General features: G+C 34.8%; 1 protein-coding gene across 5 annotated transcripts in view; it reads left to right on the forward strand.

Annotated features, from left to right (window-relative positions):
* The window catches only part of nfib (nuclear factor I B), a 167846-nt gene that overhangs the window by 116835 nt on the left and 32342 nt on the right, over positions 1 to 18669 (forward strand). For all 5 annotated transcript variants that reach the window (XM_012956639.3, XM_012955458.3, XM_012957039.3 and 2 more), the window contains 3 exon segments: positions 1526 to 1657; positions 4545 to 4723; positions 15104 to 15242. In XM_012956639.3, coding sequence (XP_012812093.1) covers positions 1526 to 1657; positions 4545 to 4723; positions 15104 to 15242 — 450 coding nt within the window.

The raw sequence follows: 18669 nt of genomic DNA on the forward strand, positions 1-18669 counted from the left end.
AGTTTTCAAACTGTGCAGGCTCATTAGATAAATGATTCTGTCTTAGATCATTAAAAGATGATTTGAGGTTTCATCAACTGTCTGCAAGCTTTGCCCCAAATATTTGAATTTGTATATTTCTATATAGTTTTTTGCATATTAAAGTATTAGTCAGGGAGCATGATCACCTGTCTTGGCTTGGCTGCCCCTAGTTCCAAACTTGGGTAGGCATTATTTGAGGTTTGAATACATTTGTGACTAATTGAGCATGTCTGTTATGTATTAGAATTTCTTAATTTTGAATAAAACCTAATATGTAATACGCATAATGTACATACAGTAAATAAGCAAAAAAGCATATCTGGATGACAAGCTTATGTTTTTATAGTGACAGCAATGGTCACATATACTGGTACAAATATGAGTAATTGCTTAAGGAACCAATATTGTTAAAGTAATTTATTAACATAACTAAATAATACAAGCAGTGAACAAGCATCTGATTTTGTGCTGTCCACAGTATCTGTGAACTGTTGGATAAACGAATTTGTCCAACAATACGCCTGTCTGGTATGTAAGGAATGTGATTTTGGTTTAATGGGCTGAAGACAAGCAAATTGTTACTGAAGCCCTCATTTATAGATGATTTGTGCTTGTTGTCTGCCTACCACAGTGAAGTCTGACAACCTAACAAAGTGGAGCATGTAGCAGTGAATGATAGGAGATGTTTACAGCTAGCCAAGGATCATTATATTTTTCATTTTTCTATACACTCACATACACACATATATATATATATACAGGGTATATATATAGACAAATGATTGTTGTAACTCACTCCCAATATAGAAAGAAATAAAGTCACATAAAAAATGGAGCACTCATGTGACTTGAAGGAGTGAAAACATCTATTTGTCAACATTTCAGTCCTGCTAAGAGGACCTTTCTCAAGACATCCCAAACACACCAGGATCCCACAACCTAAACCTAACCACTTGAACATATAAATTGACATCCAACCCACTCCATGTGATGTTATCAGTGTGCAGTATATACAAAGTATGAATGTCATGAAGTTTAACATCATTGCAAATATCACATAAAGTATTGCAAAAGTGTTTTACCTAATAATCATGTGTATAGTGTGCGAGTGCCTCTACAAAATGTTAGGAGACTCAAATGCATTAAAAACTAAATGGCCAAAAAGCAGAAAAAAAAGAAAGAAATAGAGGAGACAGTGGATGATTAGTTACCAAAGAGAATAAGAGACCACCAAGCATTGTCAAAGATCGATCACCACTACAAAAGGGGAAGAGGGCTGAGTTGAGTCACTTGGGACTGGGCTTGGTGTAGAACTATTGCGTTTTCCACAATGGTCCTGTAAGTGCTCCATTTTTTTATGTGGATATATATATATATATATATATATATATATATATATATATATAAAATATTTTTTATACAAATTTATCTGAGGCATTACATGCTGATGCAGGATTTAGTGTGCATATATGTTTGTTTAAAGCTTTATTGTGTTACTCAACAGATATGTCCTCTCCCACAATGAAGAAACCTGAAAAGCCATTGTTTAGCCCGACATCTCCACAGGATTCTTCATCAAGATTGAGCAGTTTTCCACAGCATCACCATCCAGGAATCCCAGGAGTAGGACATAGTGGTAAGATAATACAACTAATATGAACTAATATGTTTTAGCTTTCTATCAGAGTCAGATGACAGATAGTTTTTGAGTTAAGATGTGGAGATTTAAAAATTAACTTTAAAATGTTTATGTTGCACCAGATGGAAACAAAAAGGTTAGGTGCAAAACATATTTGAGTCCTCAACCATCCTGCATCAGTAGTGGGTGCCCCTAGTGACTTGTAAATGTAATTTTATTACCAACAAAATAACAAAGACAATTTTTCTACCAGCAAAGTATAGTTCAAGCTCCGTTGGTTCAGGTATATGAGCCACTCAGGCATCATTTCTTACCTCTGACCCTCAAACATATCCTTGCAATTCTACATAATGTCTGTTTATTTTTTATTAGCATTCTTTGGATGATTGTTGAGGAACAAGGAGGTGTTCTTGTATCCTGGAGGTTGCCTGTCTCAACCAGAGTTGAACATGCTGTGGCAGTGTATGATTCTTTTGCGTCTTGTACTCTTTTTCCTATGAAATGCTAAGAATAAAGAAGGATTAATGCATGCAGATTAGGTTTACATTTTTTATGAACATGTCTGAACAAACAGAATGTTCTACAACAAGCATTCCCAAGCTCGGAACCTTACCAGAGCTGGTTTTGGAATATCCTCACATGAACTTAAGGCGTTTAATCAGTAGATGAGTCACTACAGCAGTAGATCCACGTGTACTAATGACATCCACCTGTTCTTATGTGGAAAAATGCACTGTTGGCGGTTTTGTAGACTTTTGTAGACTGAGGTTAGGACCCTTGCTTTAAATATTCATCGTGTTTTTTTTTTCCTTTTTTTGAAAATGATGCTTTATTTATATAGCACCAACATATTCTGCAGCACTGTACACAGATCACTCACTTTAGTTTGAAAGGAAACTTGAGCACCTTGAAGTAACCCATGCAACCATGGGGAGAACATACTGTATAAACCAGGGATTCTCAACTTTTTTCACTTGTGAGCCACATTGAGACGTAAAAGTGTTGGTAAGCCACTGAGCAAGCATGAAAAAAGTTTTTTCGGGGATGCCAAATAAGAAGCACTGTGATTGGCTATCTGGTAGCCAATCACTAGCCTGCAGGAGGCTCTGTTTGGAGTAAAACTGTGTCTCTGTGTTTCCAAAACTTGCCTCTAAGCCAGAGATTTAAAAATGGGCATCTACATTGAGGCTACTGGGAGCAATATCAAAGTACATGGTGCGCAACATATTACTCACGAGCCACTGGTTGGGAATCACTGATATAAACTCTTTTCAGAAAGTGCTCTTAAACCTTACCTTGTCTACTGTGCCCATCTAATCAAAAAAAAATTTTTTTTTGACTGAGCAAGCTTTTGGTCACCAGTTAGTAACAACATTTTCTGGTGCATTCATACATCCTGTCCTATACTCAGGCCTAATGTTTCCTCTAAACCATGCACTTGCATGCACATTTTGAGGCCAGGGTATAAAAGGATACATTTGGGAAATTTCCATTCCTTTATTACAAAGATTTAGTTTTTGTGCTCTTGTTATAAAACTAGTAACACAGCTGCTAAGCCTCATGGTGACTGACAGTCTAACACAGCTATCAACCCTTTATATAAAGCCATTATCATCTGACTATATTGGAAACATTAATGAAGCTGAATTATGGAAATGATCCCTATCAGACAAAACAAATCAACTTAAAAAAGGGAAAATGGCCAAATGTTCTCTATGATTATAATAGGATTTGTTTCCCATTTTTTGTCCCATATTGATTCTCTATTAACATAAAACACAATCTGGCAACAAATACTGTTTGTTTCTGCAAAAGAGAGCTTGAATCAAATTCAAAAAATACATATTGATATACCATAGATCATTTACCTTTACTGTACTGCAAAAATAGATTATTTTGCTGATTGTAAGTTTTTTTTTTTTGGTAAAACAAACCTGGAACTCTCCAGCTACATATTAGTATAGGGCAGCTAAGCATTCTATGGTATATAGCTCTACTTACTCAGTTACCTGCATGTTCTTTTAAGGAACAGTTACTTAAGTGGTGATCATCTAGCATTTATAGTGATGAAATCACCAGAACCCCTCTACCGCCAAAGGCTTTTAATGGGTGCTGGGAGTTCATCTTCACTTGTAGAAATACTAATTGACCCACCAAGAGCTATAAGTGAAAATTCAGGTGCAGAAAAGGTGATGCTACAGAACTTAATAATCTAGTAAATTATCATTTGGTCTTAATATTCCCTCAGCACCAGGTTGGACTAGACCATAGACTGCATTGTAGAAACGATAGTAACTACACAAAAAATTGCTATAATGGCTTTGTTAGCTTGTTTATTACTGGCATGCATGTGACTCATGATGTGAAGCTGACGATTCATGAGAATGACTTGAGGAAACAAAAGTGATTAATAATGGTAGGCCTCCTTTAAAATCATTAATACCCCAATGTGTGGAGATGACTATTTCCTTTCATCTTGCACCCTTTTTTTAAAGACTGGTCTATAGTGGTCCATTTTAGCTAAGCACGTTTAGCTTCTATTGATGACTAATCTTCCAGTCCATGGCTAAGAACCTAAAAATGTGGATTTTGTTATCTTTAAAGGCTCTGGAGAAAAATACTTAAACAGTGAAATATGTTTTTCTTCTGAGAATTATGCTTTTATTTCAAGCATAGCTAAATCAGATGATGGTGTAATTGCTGAAAGCTAAACAAGGCTTTGAGCAGTCCGATCTGGGAAAATTGGGCAGCTAGTTCTCAAGGGATGTCTGGTATTTAGCTGCAAACAGAATAAAATTAAAACTCTTATGAAATTTAGTTGGGGGTTGAAAGTTTTGGAAATAAAAAAAATGTTTAAACTAATTAAAAATATTTTTTTTTGCAGTCATCTCAACCAGGACGTCACCCTCCCCTTTGCCATTTTCAGCACAAGCAATTCTTCCTCCTGCCCCATCCTCCTACTTTTCTCATCCCACGATCAGATATCCTCCTCACCTGAACCCTCAGGATGCCTTGAAAAACTACGTTCCTTCTTATGACCCGTCCAGCCCTCAAACAAGCCAGGTAACAAAAATGGCTGTTATCATGTATCGACTAACTTGCTCAGTGGGACATTATACTAATAGTATCTTAAGAGTATCTGATGAAATCCTTGGGTGACCTACAATGCATTTCTGGGACATCACTTTCGTACAATTGTTGTCTGCCAATTATTTATAATAATTCAGAACATCCTCCGATATGTTATTTTAGTATTTTATTCTGCAATTTCAACGTACGAATTTAAACATACGAACGATATATGAATGTTCGTCAGAAGAAGACAAAAAGTCTGAGTGCGTATGGCCAGCTTTAAATAAATTTACCCCAGGTGCAAGTGCAAGAGCACTAAGTGGAGCAAAAAATTAATGAGTGATACAGGTCTTATTCTAGAGCACAATGACCTCTGCCTAGGGTGCTAAGTGAGGGACAGGTTACAAAAGTTAAAAAAAACTTGTGGCATGTTTTTGCATTTGGCACGATCCATAAATAAACCCAGCTTTATTTCCTAATGATAATTGTAAATCAAGTACATCATAGATTCATCTAAAGACAACTGAATTTTTAGCATATAGTTAATGGTGATCTCCATACAAAAATACATACTTTTTGATATACACTTGTAATTCTTATTTAAAACAGTATCTGTCTGAGTCTTCTTTGGTTCTGATTCTTAAAACTATGTATCAGAAGCCAAATGATTAACAAACCAGAAAGAAAACTGACTTCTGCAGCACTGTTAGAACTTCAGAATTTAGCACCCTTGGAATATTTTGCTATACAGGTATAGGACCCATTATCCAGAACGCTCAGGACCAAGGGTATTCTGGATAAGGGGTCTTTCCGTATTTGAATCTCCACCGTATTTGAATCTCCATACCTTAAGTCTACTAAAAAATCAGTAATACATTTATAAACGCAATAGGATTGTTTCGCATCCAAGAAGGATTAATTATATCTTAATTGGGATCAAATACATGGTACATGTATGGGAGCTGTTATCCAGAATGCTCGGGACCTGGGGTTTTCCGGATAAGGGATCTTTCCGTAATTGGATCTCCATAACTTAAGTCTGCTAAAAAGAATTTAAATATTGAATAAACCCAATAGGCTTGTTCTGCCCCAATAAGGATTAATTATATCTTAATTAGGATCAAGTACAAGGTTCTGTTTTATTATTACAGAGAAGAAGGAAATCATTTTATAAAATTAAAATTATTTACTTATAATGGAGTCTATGGGAGATGGCCTTTTAGTAATTCTGAACTTTTGGGATAATGGGTTTCCAGATATGGGATCCCATACCTGTACTGTTTTATTATTACTGAGAAAAGGGAAATCAATTAAAAAATCTAAATTATTTGATTAAAATGGAGTCTATGGGAGACAGGCTTTCCGTAATTTGGAGCCTTCTGGAAAACGAGTTTCCGGATAATGGATAACATACCAGTAGGGGAAAGAGTAAGCACAAGTATATTTTACATTTTTATGACACCGCAATCATAGGTAGAGATATTTATAATTTTGATACTAGTATGTATATATATATATATATATATATATATATACATATATATATATATATATATATACACACTGTGTATATGCATTATTCACATGCTGCTCCAATAAAATAGAGCTTAAAGTCATCTCTAGCGACATGTCATTAAAGGGCATTGGTAATAAAATCTGGTTTTATTTGACAGAACATGTTGAAACATTCAAACAGCTATATGTAATAGTTCCCAGACCCTTACAGAACTTACGATATATAAGATATACGAGGTTGCTTTTTCTTAAGTCTGGGAAAATCTATTTTCCCTTGTGCATAGTAACTTCCTGGAAGACAAAGAAGCAACAAATGGTATCTGCGACCATGTGACAGTCAGTACAGCTTCGATAGATATAGACAGCTATAGAATGTATCAAAATACTGCACTTTAATATCTACAAATGCCATGATGTCCTTAGGCATACTATAGATAGTCCAATCTGTCATATTGTCCAGCAATTTCATCCTGCTCAATTGGGAGATAAGCTAAGGAATGAGGGATGTGTAAAGTTACTTGGTATAATATAAGCCATCAGACATCTAAACATCTATGGTCATGTAGCTTGATGTATCAGCAAAACTAAAGCTTTCCTTTCCGTAACAGAAATATGCTGTGCAGAGGGTTGCAACTGTGCATTCAATTGGATGAAGAAACATCCATTTATTTTAAGGCCAGTTACATAGAGTTGAGAATCTGATGGGACACTTAAGCCCCTCTTGAAAGTCTCTGTAAGGGCACTGCTGTGAATCTCTATGGCTCCACCAATCCTGAGTCATTTGCCAATGAACACTGCAGTGTTTCTCCAGTAATACTTACTGATTGTTGGGTAAGCACAGAGTTCTTTACATGTATTACTACTGATGTTGCATATGCAAGCAGATGAAAACTGGCAGAGCCTCAGAGCAATGTCATTTGGAACACTTTTTTCCTTTGCCTCTTTCCCCAACACCCCAACTCAACCCTGAAGTATATTATCAGTAGAGCTATGCTGGGCCCCACTTTGTTGTAGTTTGAAAAGACTTATTATCTTATAAAGTCTACGCATGATGGGACACGTTAAAACATTTGATAAAAAAAGGAGTAATATTAAGGTATACATTATATGGGAGGATGGCATCTTGAGATAATGTTGCTTACATCTAAAATTAGTCAGAGTTTTTAGGTGTCAACAAAGCTTGGGCAACATTTTTTTATTTAATTGTCACAGGAAACTTGCAAAATATGTATGTTTTTTCATGAATACCATTTATACCAGACAGTGTTCATTGTAACAAAACATGCATGCTTTTGGCTGCAATTCTTGCTGGGTAGGATCAATTAGAACATGCCTTTCAGTGTGCTGTGTGTAGTCTACTTGTTACTTGAAAGCTGTATAAAAACATTCTGGGTCAGTGTAAGGTAACGTAAACTACAGGATTCCTCTGGCCCTAATTCTGACTCTTTACTTCTGCAAAGTTGATTTTCACAGCATATGACTGTTTAGTTTCTATCACAAAAGAGCAAAGAATGACAGACTAACAGTACAGTTTGCAAGATATATACAAAGAAGCATATTTTTCTTTAGGGAGGGTACACATTAGAAGTCGTATGGGATATATCCACCTCACAAACCAGACAGCCAAAAAAGAAACTATTAAGAGGTCACTTTGAAGAACTGCAGAGTTAAAACTTGGAAAAGGATGAAGTTTATACTTGTACATCTGATAAGACTTTGGGTTTGTTCAGATATGTCACATTTGCTGAATCCCATAGTAAACCTCATTCCTAAGTGGCCATATTATCTAACATTTCTAAATAAATTAAGGGATATACATTTAACTGCGGGAAACCTTTGCAAGATTTGCTTTTTTCCCCCAGAGCTTTTAACACGGCTTTATTTTCTAGGATGTTTTAGGCATGGGTTTTTTACAGCTGCAAAACACACTGTGCAGAATTATAGTAAATTTTTATGTCCTCATCGTGTGCAGAGGACATGGGTATTGTTGAAAGTAATATCCCTCAAGTCCCTAAACATGTCACTTTTAAAAATAATAATGCTATAAGAAGTTCAAATTAATTGTAAGTTCAGTTACCTTCTGTTATAATAAATAAGCTAGAATGTGGAACAACCAACAGCTGGACTCCAGTTCTCAGCCATGAACATAACTATATGAAATTAGCACTTGCAAATATTCTCACATTGTATGTAGTGTTCATACAGATGGTTGCTTCAGAGCAATCCTGCTGCAAAAAAAATGCAGTGTGTTTGGATTAGGATCTTCTTTAAAAGGAAATGTAAGCAGGCTTTAAAGTATATATCATTTCTATAGTCACACCCAGCACTACTGTGGGCTGCAAAATCTTAGTTTAGATTAAGGATATAAACCCTGCCATTACTAGGGTAGCCCAGACAAGGATAGTAGACCTGAGGACTCTTTATATTGAAGATACTCGCACATTGTCCATTGTAAAGTTTTTATAGGTGCTATTGTCTATTTTTATATGCAATTCCACAAATGGGAAGGCTTTTTGCAGCATGAATTTTATCAGTGCTGGGCTGAAAACATGTTTAATTCATTTAGTTAAAAATCATACCCCAAAATTCTGATTTCATAATCAACAAAGATCTACCCAGCATACCTCATATTGAATATTTATTTATTATAGTCACACACATACTAACTGATCACTGTGTAAATTTAGATGCAATGGATGCCTTTCAGAAATAATATAAAACTACAGTTTATAGTGAAAGGAGTTAACAATTTCCCAGCATGTATAGGTTTTTTTTTAATATCTGGAAATCCTCTGAGACTTGACAGGATTGCTGTAAGGAGTAAAAGGCGTTTGCATTTCTTCTAGGTGGACAGATGTAAGTATGGTAAGAATCATTTATTGTCATTACCAGTACTTTGTTCCTTTGATCTGGACAGTCAGATTTATAGTGTATTATAAAGGGCTGTTGCTTCCTTTGATATACATCCCTTATACATTTATTGAATTTGGTTTGGGTCAAAGCCAGCTTTACAAAGAATATTCATTAAGCTTGTCACATCACGTGTCCCATATTACATTACTATTACGGTAAATTTCACTTTGTTTAATTCCCTAAAACTGCCATAACTCAATATGCCAATAGTCTTCTCTATTTATATTTCTAGCCTTGGTCACCTGTGATATAAATGGGCCTAATTCTGTTATTAAGCAAAAGACACTGTCTATATAAATGAACTCATGCTCAACATTTTTACATCCATTTTCATAGGGGCATACTTAGGGCAGTTTCTCAGGTTCAAGGGCTTTATTGAAAGTGGTTACATTGACGATTACCTCAACTTTTGATAATTTTTTTTGGTTAACTTGTTCGCTTAGGGTTATGGCCCAGGGGGCGTTCTTTCTATTGTTGGTTGGTATACTTAATTTAAATAAAACTGAGATGTGTATGGCATTTTTCTGATGCAGCAGTCCCAGATAAATACTTGTGTGTCTGTCATCAAAGCTGTCAGTTTAAGTTAGCATAGCTTGTTTACACAAAAGTAAACAGTAATACAGTGTAGTTAATACAGAGCCATCATTGTACACTAAATGTTTGGACAAATGTGTATTAAAGCAGTAACACACAGTAGGTTATGCATTAAAGTATTACTTCACATAACTGTGTGAAGAACCCTTGAATCTTGCTTACAGGTCCTTCATCTTTACAAATCAGCTCGGCTAGACTAAAAGTCGTCAGTGCCTATTCATTGAACGGAGACAGTATTTAGTTAGCTCTAAAAACAATTACAAAGTTTAAGCTCATTTTCTCCAAAAAGGTACAAACTCAATTTGTTGATGTGAATTGAAAAGAAACTGGCGTGCATGCCATCACAGTCTTTTTGCTTATGGTACTAGGAAATAGACCTTCTAAAGAGATAAATGTTTAATTTAGCCTGGTGAGAAGAGGCTTTAGAATGTAAAGGCCAAATAATTCTATAGATTTTTGTGGCTATTATATTTGTGTTTTATTGCCTCATCTCCAGCAATGTTCAATGTGCTGCTCAGGGCTTCAGATATATGACATTACAGGTGGGAGAGGGCACGTAACCAAATGGATCCAGTAGGTAAGTGAGTAACAAGCATATCATGCAGAGTGAACCATTTCAACTAATGGAAAATGTAACATTTTCCACTGTGTATTTCATTTAGCAGAAGGTAGGGTGGCTGTTACGTATTTTTATTTATGTAGAAGTTTTAAGTGAGCCTAAATGGCTATTGGGGTGGCAAATTAGTGAGATTCTGTATTTGCAAAAGTTTGTTGTTGTAGGGACCTTTTACATAGGCTTTTTGTAATCCTCTTTAGATGCATTAATGAGCTGGGCACAACTTTATATTGGTTGAGTATATCTTGTTTTTTCTTAAATAATATTGTTAATTGTAGTATGGAAAATAAATGTAGGACCAATAATAATTAAGTGTAAAAATAAGTAAAAAAAAAATAATAAAACTTTAAAGGTTTAACTAAGCTTATATTTCTCAAACCTTACTGTTTTTCGTTATCATCAAGTATGGCTGTCTAACATGGAAAATCTATGTGATATGATATCATCTGAGCTGAATGTGTACTTTCCTGTTTTCAAATATCATTGAATCTCCATTGCAGAATGGGTTTATGCTTACAGCTTTGCAGATGGAAATAACAGATACTATGCCAGCTTTTACCTAGAATGAACTGTTCCTCCCCAGCCGCACTCTGTAATGTGCTCATTTAGATTGTTAGGACAAGCAACTGAGCTGTCTTGTAGTCCCCATAGCAATTTTGTGGTGCAATTACATTACCGCTGCACTGATTATAGTGAAACAGCTATGCCATTCAATCGAACATGTAGAAAAAATTAGTTTAGAGCCACAGAGCTCTTGTAGGTTTCAATGGAGGAACAAAATGGGCAATTTTCTTAACATGGTTTAACTGCTAAATTGTGTAATGAACGGGGCAGAAGCTCTACAGTTCTTATTCCATGATGCATTATTTTATGAAATGAAAGCACATGGCGTCAAACATATATGTCAAACATGTTTAGAAAGCAGCAGTTTGAAATTAAATAATTGGACATCAAAGAGCCCAGATGCCACAATCCTTCAGAAAGTCAGACTGTTCTTCAGAAAAGCTTAGACTTTGCCAAGCTGAACATGTGTTTGCTCGACCTCTTTGATTGCTCTTTCAAAGCAAAGCTAAAACCATTAAATGGGGAAGGGTCACATCACATGTTTTTGCATTACCTGCACCGTAAAGGTCTCGATATGTAGAAACAGGTTATTTTGGGTTGTTAAACCAACACAATTATCAATTTTGTTCATTTTTGCAGGAAAAACTCTGAAGAGGTTAGCCTTAATATATTTATTATATATTAATATATTTTGGTCAGTTTTCAAACTATTTTCCAGTTGCAGGAATCCATTTTAAAACAGATTTCCAGTCATGTTTTATGTGTGAGATATCATTTAACAGAGAATTAGACAGGAAAGAGTTAAGACCAAAATCAATAATGATAAATTTAAAATGATACAGAGCTTTAACTGGGGCTTTTGCTCATGTTACTCCAAAAGGTATCCAAATCTAAGTCTAAATATACCAGGTTTATTACTAACCTAAGTACCTGGTGCTGCACAATAAATTCGGTGTTACATCTTTAATTTAATAGAATATTTATTTATTTTTTTTTTTTTAAAAGAGGCCTTTAAAGTGCCTCTGTATGGGTTTTGGGTTTTGCCACAATACACTGCTGAGTTGCTCTTGCAGGCCAGGAATCTGATAGAGGCCAGGCATTGCCGTATTTAAAAAAATAGTAATTGACATCCTTCTGGGTAAGAGCATAGTCCCTTAAATGCTTAGATGTGTTTGGTCATAACTTATGTTATGCTGATATCTAATTGGTTTTTCACCTCCTAGATGTAGTAACATGACATAACAGCAGCTATAAAGCCAACAGTTTTTGAACACAAAGAAGTTGCTGATCTTCTACACATCTAATACCTTTGCATGGCAAATAATGCCTCATATGAGACAAGATCTATGGCAGATCCCACTAGTTAAAATGGAATTATGCTTGGAATAGATGTGAAAAACAGTGTGATATACCCTTTGGTGACTCTTTAAGAGTAAACCTTACTTATAAAACTGACATACTTTAGATAATATTATTGCAACATAATTATGTTATGGGACTGTTGTTTTATATGATAGAGCTTGGCGTATAAGAAAGCAGAAGATATTACCATGCAAGGGAGAAATATTTATGAACAGATTGCCAGCTTTTAATACTTATGTTCTAAGATTTCTGTTTTTAACAGTGTAACTTATATGATGTTGTTCAGTGTGGCGTTTTCACCTGTTGTGTATTTCCAGTCTCTTTTCTGAGATAGATGTACACAAGGATGTTCATTCTGTGTTCAACAATGAAGGGTCATCATGGCCAAAAAGATGATTACAGACTTGATTAATATCCAACACAAATGGCATACCCCAAGGCAGCCCTAGAGCTGTGCTCACAACTGTCTCAGGAGCTTGCCAAGTTGCCAGATGCCTTTATTGGAAAGCTTTCTGCTGTATATCAACACCTGAGGCCAGTGTAACCAATCATAAAAGAGTTTTAAAATGTCTGACCTTGTATTCACACACAAACTTGGTTTGACAGCCCAATGAAGGTTATACCCCATGCTTCCAGCTCTCATTGCCTGTGTGTAAAATATATTTTGAGCTTTTCATGTTACTTTAAATACCTCACAAAGCAAACTCCATAAACATATTCTTTTTTTAAAATGTTGCCTGACCCAAAAGAATATTTGTTTTCTCTTTGACTTGCATTTTATTGAAAAATCCTAGTCCAAATTAAAAAGGAAAACTTTATAATAATATTTACTGTTACATTATATATTTACACTGGGACAAGTTAAACAAAAGGCCAGCAGTTCCATCTGTATTGACTTTTTAAAACCAAGTGTTCTATGTCAGCACTTAAAAGTAAGTAAGGATATGAAAAAACAATCTAATGCTAATATCAGTTTATTCTTTTTTAAAGATATAGGTGCAAATTGAATAAATGCCTATGCATTTATTAAAAAGTGAATTAACTGGATCTAGAGCAAACATCTTTTTTAAAAATGTTGTATAGTTGTAAGTAGGTAAATAAGTAGAAGATGTTAACATTGATAAATATTTAATCTTTATTTTAAACTATTTATAGTAAGTTATTTGAAGTACCATTGCAGAATATAATTAGCTAAGAGGGGTGCATGCTTTTTCATTGATTCCATTTTCAGGCTGAAATTTCAAGGTAATAGTGCTATCAGAATTGTCATAATTGTACTATGAGTTTAAATTAGGATGACTATGACTTTAAATAAGGATGATTTTGTGTCAAGAAAGGAATATATTATTTAAAATTTGATTTTTCATTTTATGGTTAGCAAGGACACTGAGCATTACCTTCCCAAAATCAAGTGTGTGAAGGTAAAATGCAGTCCTCTGTCCCCTCTAAAAGGCATGATGATCTGCTGCTGAGAGCCTACTCTCCATGCCCAATAAAAATAGATCACGGTCTACTCATCTCCATTAAAAGGGCAAAACAAAATAAAGCTGTCCGAAAGCGGGAAATATTTATTAACTTTTATTGTAATTAGATACATTTCTTTGTAATGCGTTTAGCTTGCATCAACAAGTTGGATGTGCGAACTTTATTTAGTTTTATGTAGTTTTGATCTGACAGATTTGTTTCCTGTACCTACTGAATCTGGCGGTTGACATTTTAACTGTAAATATAGTATGCCAAGCTGGCACCCACACCCAAAATCAAACAATATCATAATAACAGAAACTCATTCAGGTAGAAGAGAAGGCTCTGGCTCTAAAAGGTTACAGTATAAAGAGGTTAGGGTACATGGGAAAAACAAGGAAGTAATACAAAGAAAGCAATAAGCTTGGGAGTAGTTCTGTAGATATTTGCATAACTCACAGGCTTTGTTAAGCTTATCTAAATTTTCACAAAAGAGACAAGCCTTGTTTTAGAATTGTTGGGCTACAGTCCATATCTACACTTTTCAATACAGAAGCACTAATGAAGTAAGATTGTAAGCCCTTTCTCCTTGTAGATTGTAAGCTCTTTTGGGCAGGGCTCTCTTCACCTCTTGTATCGGTTATTGATTGCTTTATATGTTACTCTGTATGTCCAATGTATGAAACCCACTTATTGTACAGCGCTGCAGAATATGTTGGCGCTTTATAAATAAATGTTAATAATAATAATAATAAAGGGAGAAACACCATATTTTCAGTTTGAATGATTAAGTTCCCAATGTTTCAAAGTTTAAAATACAGTTAGGTATTTTATTTTCTGTATCTAACAAATAAACCTGTATCTTATTTTTTGGGATATGCATGTTCTAAAACATAACTGTGCTACTGGTATATTGTCCTCGATGCTGTTTTGAGCTACAACATCCATCAGAACCCTGCAGGGGACAGTTGGTAGGGAACCTGATAAGTGACTTTCAAAGGTGCCAAGTGATTTTGGCATTCTCATATTACGATGAATTATGACGATGACGCTACATGTTTCTTGAGTATGTTCATTAAAATATATAATAGTTCTGCGTTTACCTATTATTTTAAGACATGTTTACAGTTTTCCAAACCACTCATAGAGGAACTTGATTACAAGTTCCTGAGTTAAATAGTCTGGTTGCCCCTGCTTTATACAGGCACTGCTTGACTCATCAATACAGCAAGTCTTTTAAACATTGTTTGTTTTGAAACATTGTGTATACCTATGTACACCCGATTCTAAACATATAGATATTAGCCATGACCCAAAAGTTTCATAACTTCTTTTTCTTACAGCCTAACAGCAGCGGGCAAGTTGTTGGAAAGGTTCCTGGCCACTTTACTCCTGTGTTGGCGCCATCCCCACACCATGGTGCAGTGAGGCCAGTTACCCTAACCATGACAGACACTAAACCCATTACTACATCCACTGAAGGTAAGGCGGATTGATTCACTAATAAGTGCAATGTTTAGCAATTATTTTGTACTTACTTTGTTCGCCCATGACTAGGCATCCATTTAATCTATTTAAAAAAAGCCATGGAAGGCATTTCTAAATTTAATTTTTACATGTACCTAAAAGTAAAGGAAGAAAAATACATGTGGACTGTTGGAAAGAATGTTTTATAAAGACTGGGGGGGGAGATTTAGTATTATTATTATTATAATTAACATTTATTTATAAAGCGCCAACATATTCCACAGCGCTGTACAATAAGTAACATTCCAGTTTGATTTTTTTTTCACAAGTCAAGTTTTTTTGCTCTAAAAAAACCTCAAATTCGAATTATGGTTCAAAAACAAATGTCTCAAATGTCTGGTATTTATTTAGTGCAAAAAACATGAAAACTTAAATGTAGAAATTCGCCATCTAAAAGCTTGCAATTTTCTATAGAAGTCTAAAGGAGTTGTCCTAGGCAAAGTCAAATTTTCAATTTGAGATGTTTGAGTTTTTTCGAATTTGTAAACTCAAAAATTCGAGTTATTGGAGTTTTTTTATTTGGATGAACTTTCCTTATAAAAAATTGGGCAACATTCAATATGTGAGTTTATTCAATTTAGAAAAACATAGAGTAGGAACAATGATATTATCATGGATTGTGTGTGCTCTATGTCAAGGCCCAATACATTTCTCTTAAGTTAGCTAGCAAGCATTGACCTGACACTCTCTCAGAGTAATACTGTAAAAGCCATTTTTATTATATACCTTAGTCACAATATTTATGATACTGCAAAGTCAACACTGGAATAAAGTCATTGCTGTTACAAATGCTTAGCTGGCAAATATGAGAAAACATGATTTACAGAGTCTTCTCAATGACTAGCCTGTAAAAAGATAAGTAGAAAATTAATTAAATTGTAATAATATTATTTAAATATTATCGCCCATTAGGCATATCACCCCACTGACTTTAGTTAGGCAAATGGTTTTCTCTTTCAAGTTGTATTTGCCTAATTATTGCAGGGAAATTACAGAAATATACAGTGAAAAATAAGCTTGGCCCCACTAACTGTTTCTCCCTTTAAAAAAACAACCCTAAAATATAGATTAGGCACCTATGTGATTTATATTATGCTGCAATATAACAGTGATATCATATCAGATTACATTTTCGGGAATGTAATATAAAATAGAATTTTAAAGGTGAAATGCTAATTGTAAAATGATAGTACAGATTATACCAATGATTAAAAAATAGTGAAAAAGTGCAAAATGCAGGCTAAATGTAAATCATTAATAAATATTGTTTTCCTAGGACTTCGGTTACACAAAGCAGCTGTGCAAAGCAAAGCGACACAATAAGGGGTTAACAAAAGTGTCAAGAGACTAGCTAATCTCTTCTAATTGAAACTTGCTTGAGGATATATAAACGTTAAAATTCATGCTAACTGGGAAGTATGACAAATGGCTGATTACATGGATTTGATATGATCCCTGCAACATTGCTTTCCTAATTAGGCCCTGGAAGTGCATGAAGAATGCTCAAGATAGAGACCTGAATTTTAGATTTTCTTTCTTTTTTTTTACCTCAAACAAGAAGTGTAACATTTTATAATTGTGCAGTTTATATTATGTTAATTTACAATGCTAAAATGCATACATACATTTAAATATAAGTATTTGGCATCAATGTACAACCAGAGATATTTTAACATATATTAATGTATATGAGCTTTCAATAGGGTCACAGAAAAATCGAGACCCCCCCCAACAAAATTTCCATGACACTTAAGTAACATCTCAAAAAAACCAAAAGCTTTTGTCTTAATGTACTCCCTTTCCATTATCCATACCTTTGCTCTAATAGCTATTGTGTATAGCTGTATTTTTGAGTTATTTGTATTTAATGTTAAACTTTATACCACCTGTGAGGTATGCAGTGGTACTGCCAAATATTTGTGCAGTCAAATAAGATATAATGAGAAAACTATGTGATAGCTTTTTGGAGTAACTAGCCATAGGCCTTCTAGCATGATATTCAGTCACAGAGTTAATATCATTTGTATGAATTTTTATCAGGGACAGAATATACATATCCTTTTGCACTTTTTTCATCTTAGAATAGTTACTTACAGCTAGTGAAAAAAGAAAAAAATCGGTTGTGCTATCCAAAATAAAGTCTATAGTGAAGTTAACTTGGAGTGCGTATTCCTAAAAGCCGTGGCTTCCGGCTATAGACATATTAAGTGCAAAATACAAAAAAGGAAGTCACTCACGATTCAGTAGGTGCAAAAAACTGCCTCATGAAGGTTTATTGGAGCAATCACTGAGAACGATACAGACGTTTCGGGAACCTCTCGTTCCCTTTTTCAATGTAGCATTCCCTAACACCCACCCCAGATGAACAGAATTTAAACTACAAGGTGCGTATCCACGATCATACGAAATCTTGCGAGATCTCAGGCTGTTAGTGATACCAGTCATAGGCCATCTAACAAGGAAGAGAATATACATATCCTTTTGCACTTTTTTCATGTTAGGATAGTTACTTACAGCTAGCATTTTATTTTAATGGTTACAGTAATATAAACAGTAATGTTTAAGCATAAAAGCTGTTTTACCAGTGGTCATTTTGTATATTATATAACCTATCCTTTATATATCCTATTGATTTTTCACTACTGATTTGCTATTGACCAGCCTATAGTGGCTCTCATTCTTTTTCAGTTCAAGCAAACTCCCATCCCCACAAGGCTTGACTTTGTTCAGGGCCCCTATAAATGGTTACAAGGTTACAAGTACAGGAAACATTGATGTATTAGTCATTTAGCCATCATTACAAGAACGTGTAGGAGAGGAAATAAGCAGTGTCCCCAAATCTCCACCAAACTAACCTTGAGGCTTTCTCTTACCACTACTAAAGGCCCCAGCAAGTGAGGGGGATCCCAACATCTTGGCAACTATTTGTTTTTCATATTATGTCACATGTCATTGTATGATTGTTTGGGTTGGGAGGCTAAACAAGGCCTTTCAGTGTATTTCATTTTTGTGCATCTGGTTACTTTTCTTAATACCCAACCAAAAGCCTAAATTGGTTAATAAGAGTATCAAAAAACTACTTTGTATGTTTTATATAAACTTGTTGATCTTGGTTTCAGGCAGAGATAGGAACATATCTGCAGAGATTCACAGTGGTGTGCTACATGATGTTTGTTGGAGTGCTGATACACGTATATGTGTTTTTTCCAACATGTTTGGCAGCAAGGCAGGACCCTTGTTAGGATATGCATGTAAGGTCTTAGTGAAAATAAGTTTGCATTGATATGCATGTAAGGTCTTGGAATTTACAGAAAGTAAAATGACTATAAGACCTAAAATTTATGTTATCAGCCAGTGTTCTTTCCAGATTTTGCAATCACTT

Source organism: Xenopus tropicalis, chromosome 1 (genome assembly GCF_000004195.4).
Source record: "Xenopus tropicalis strain Nigerian chromosome 1, UCB_Xtro_10.0, whole genome shotgun sequence".
Lineage (NCBI taxonomy): Eukaryota > Metazoa > Chordata > Amphibia > Anura > Pipidae > Xenopus > Xenopus tropicalis.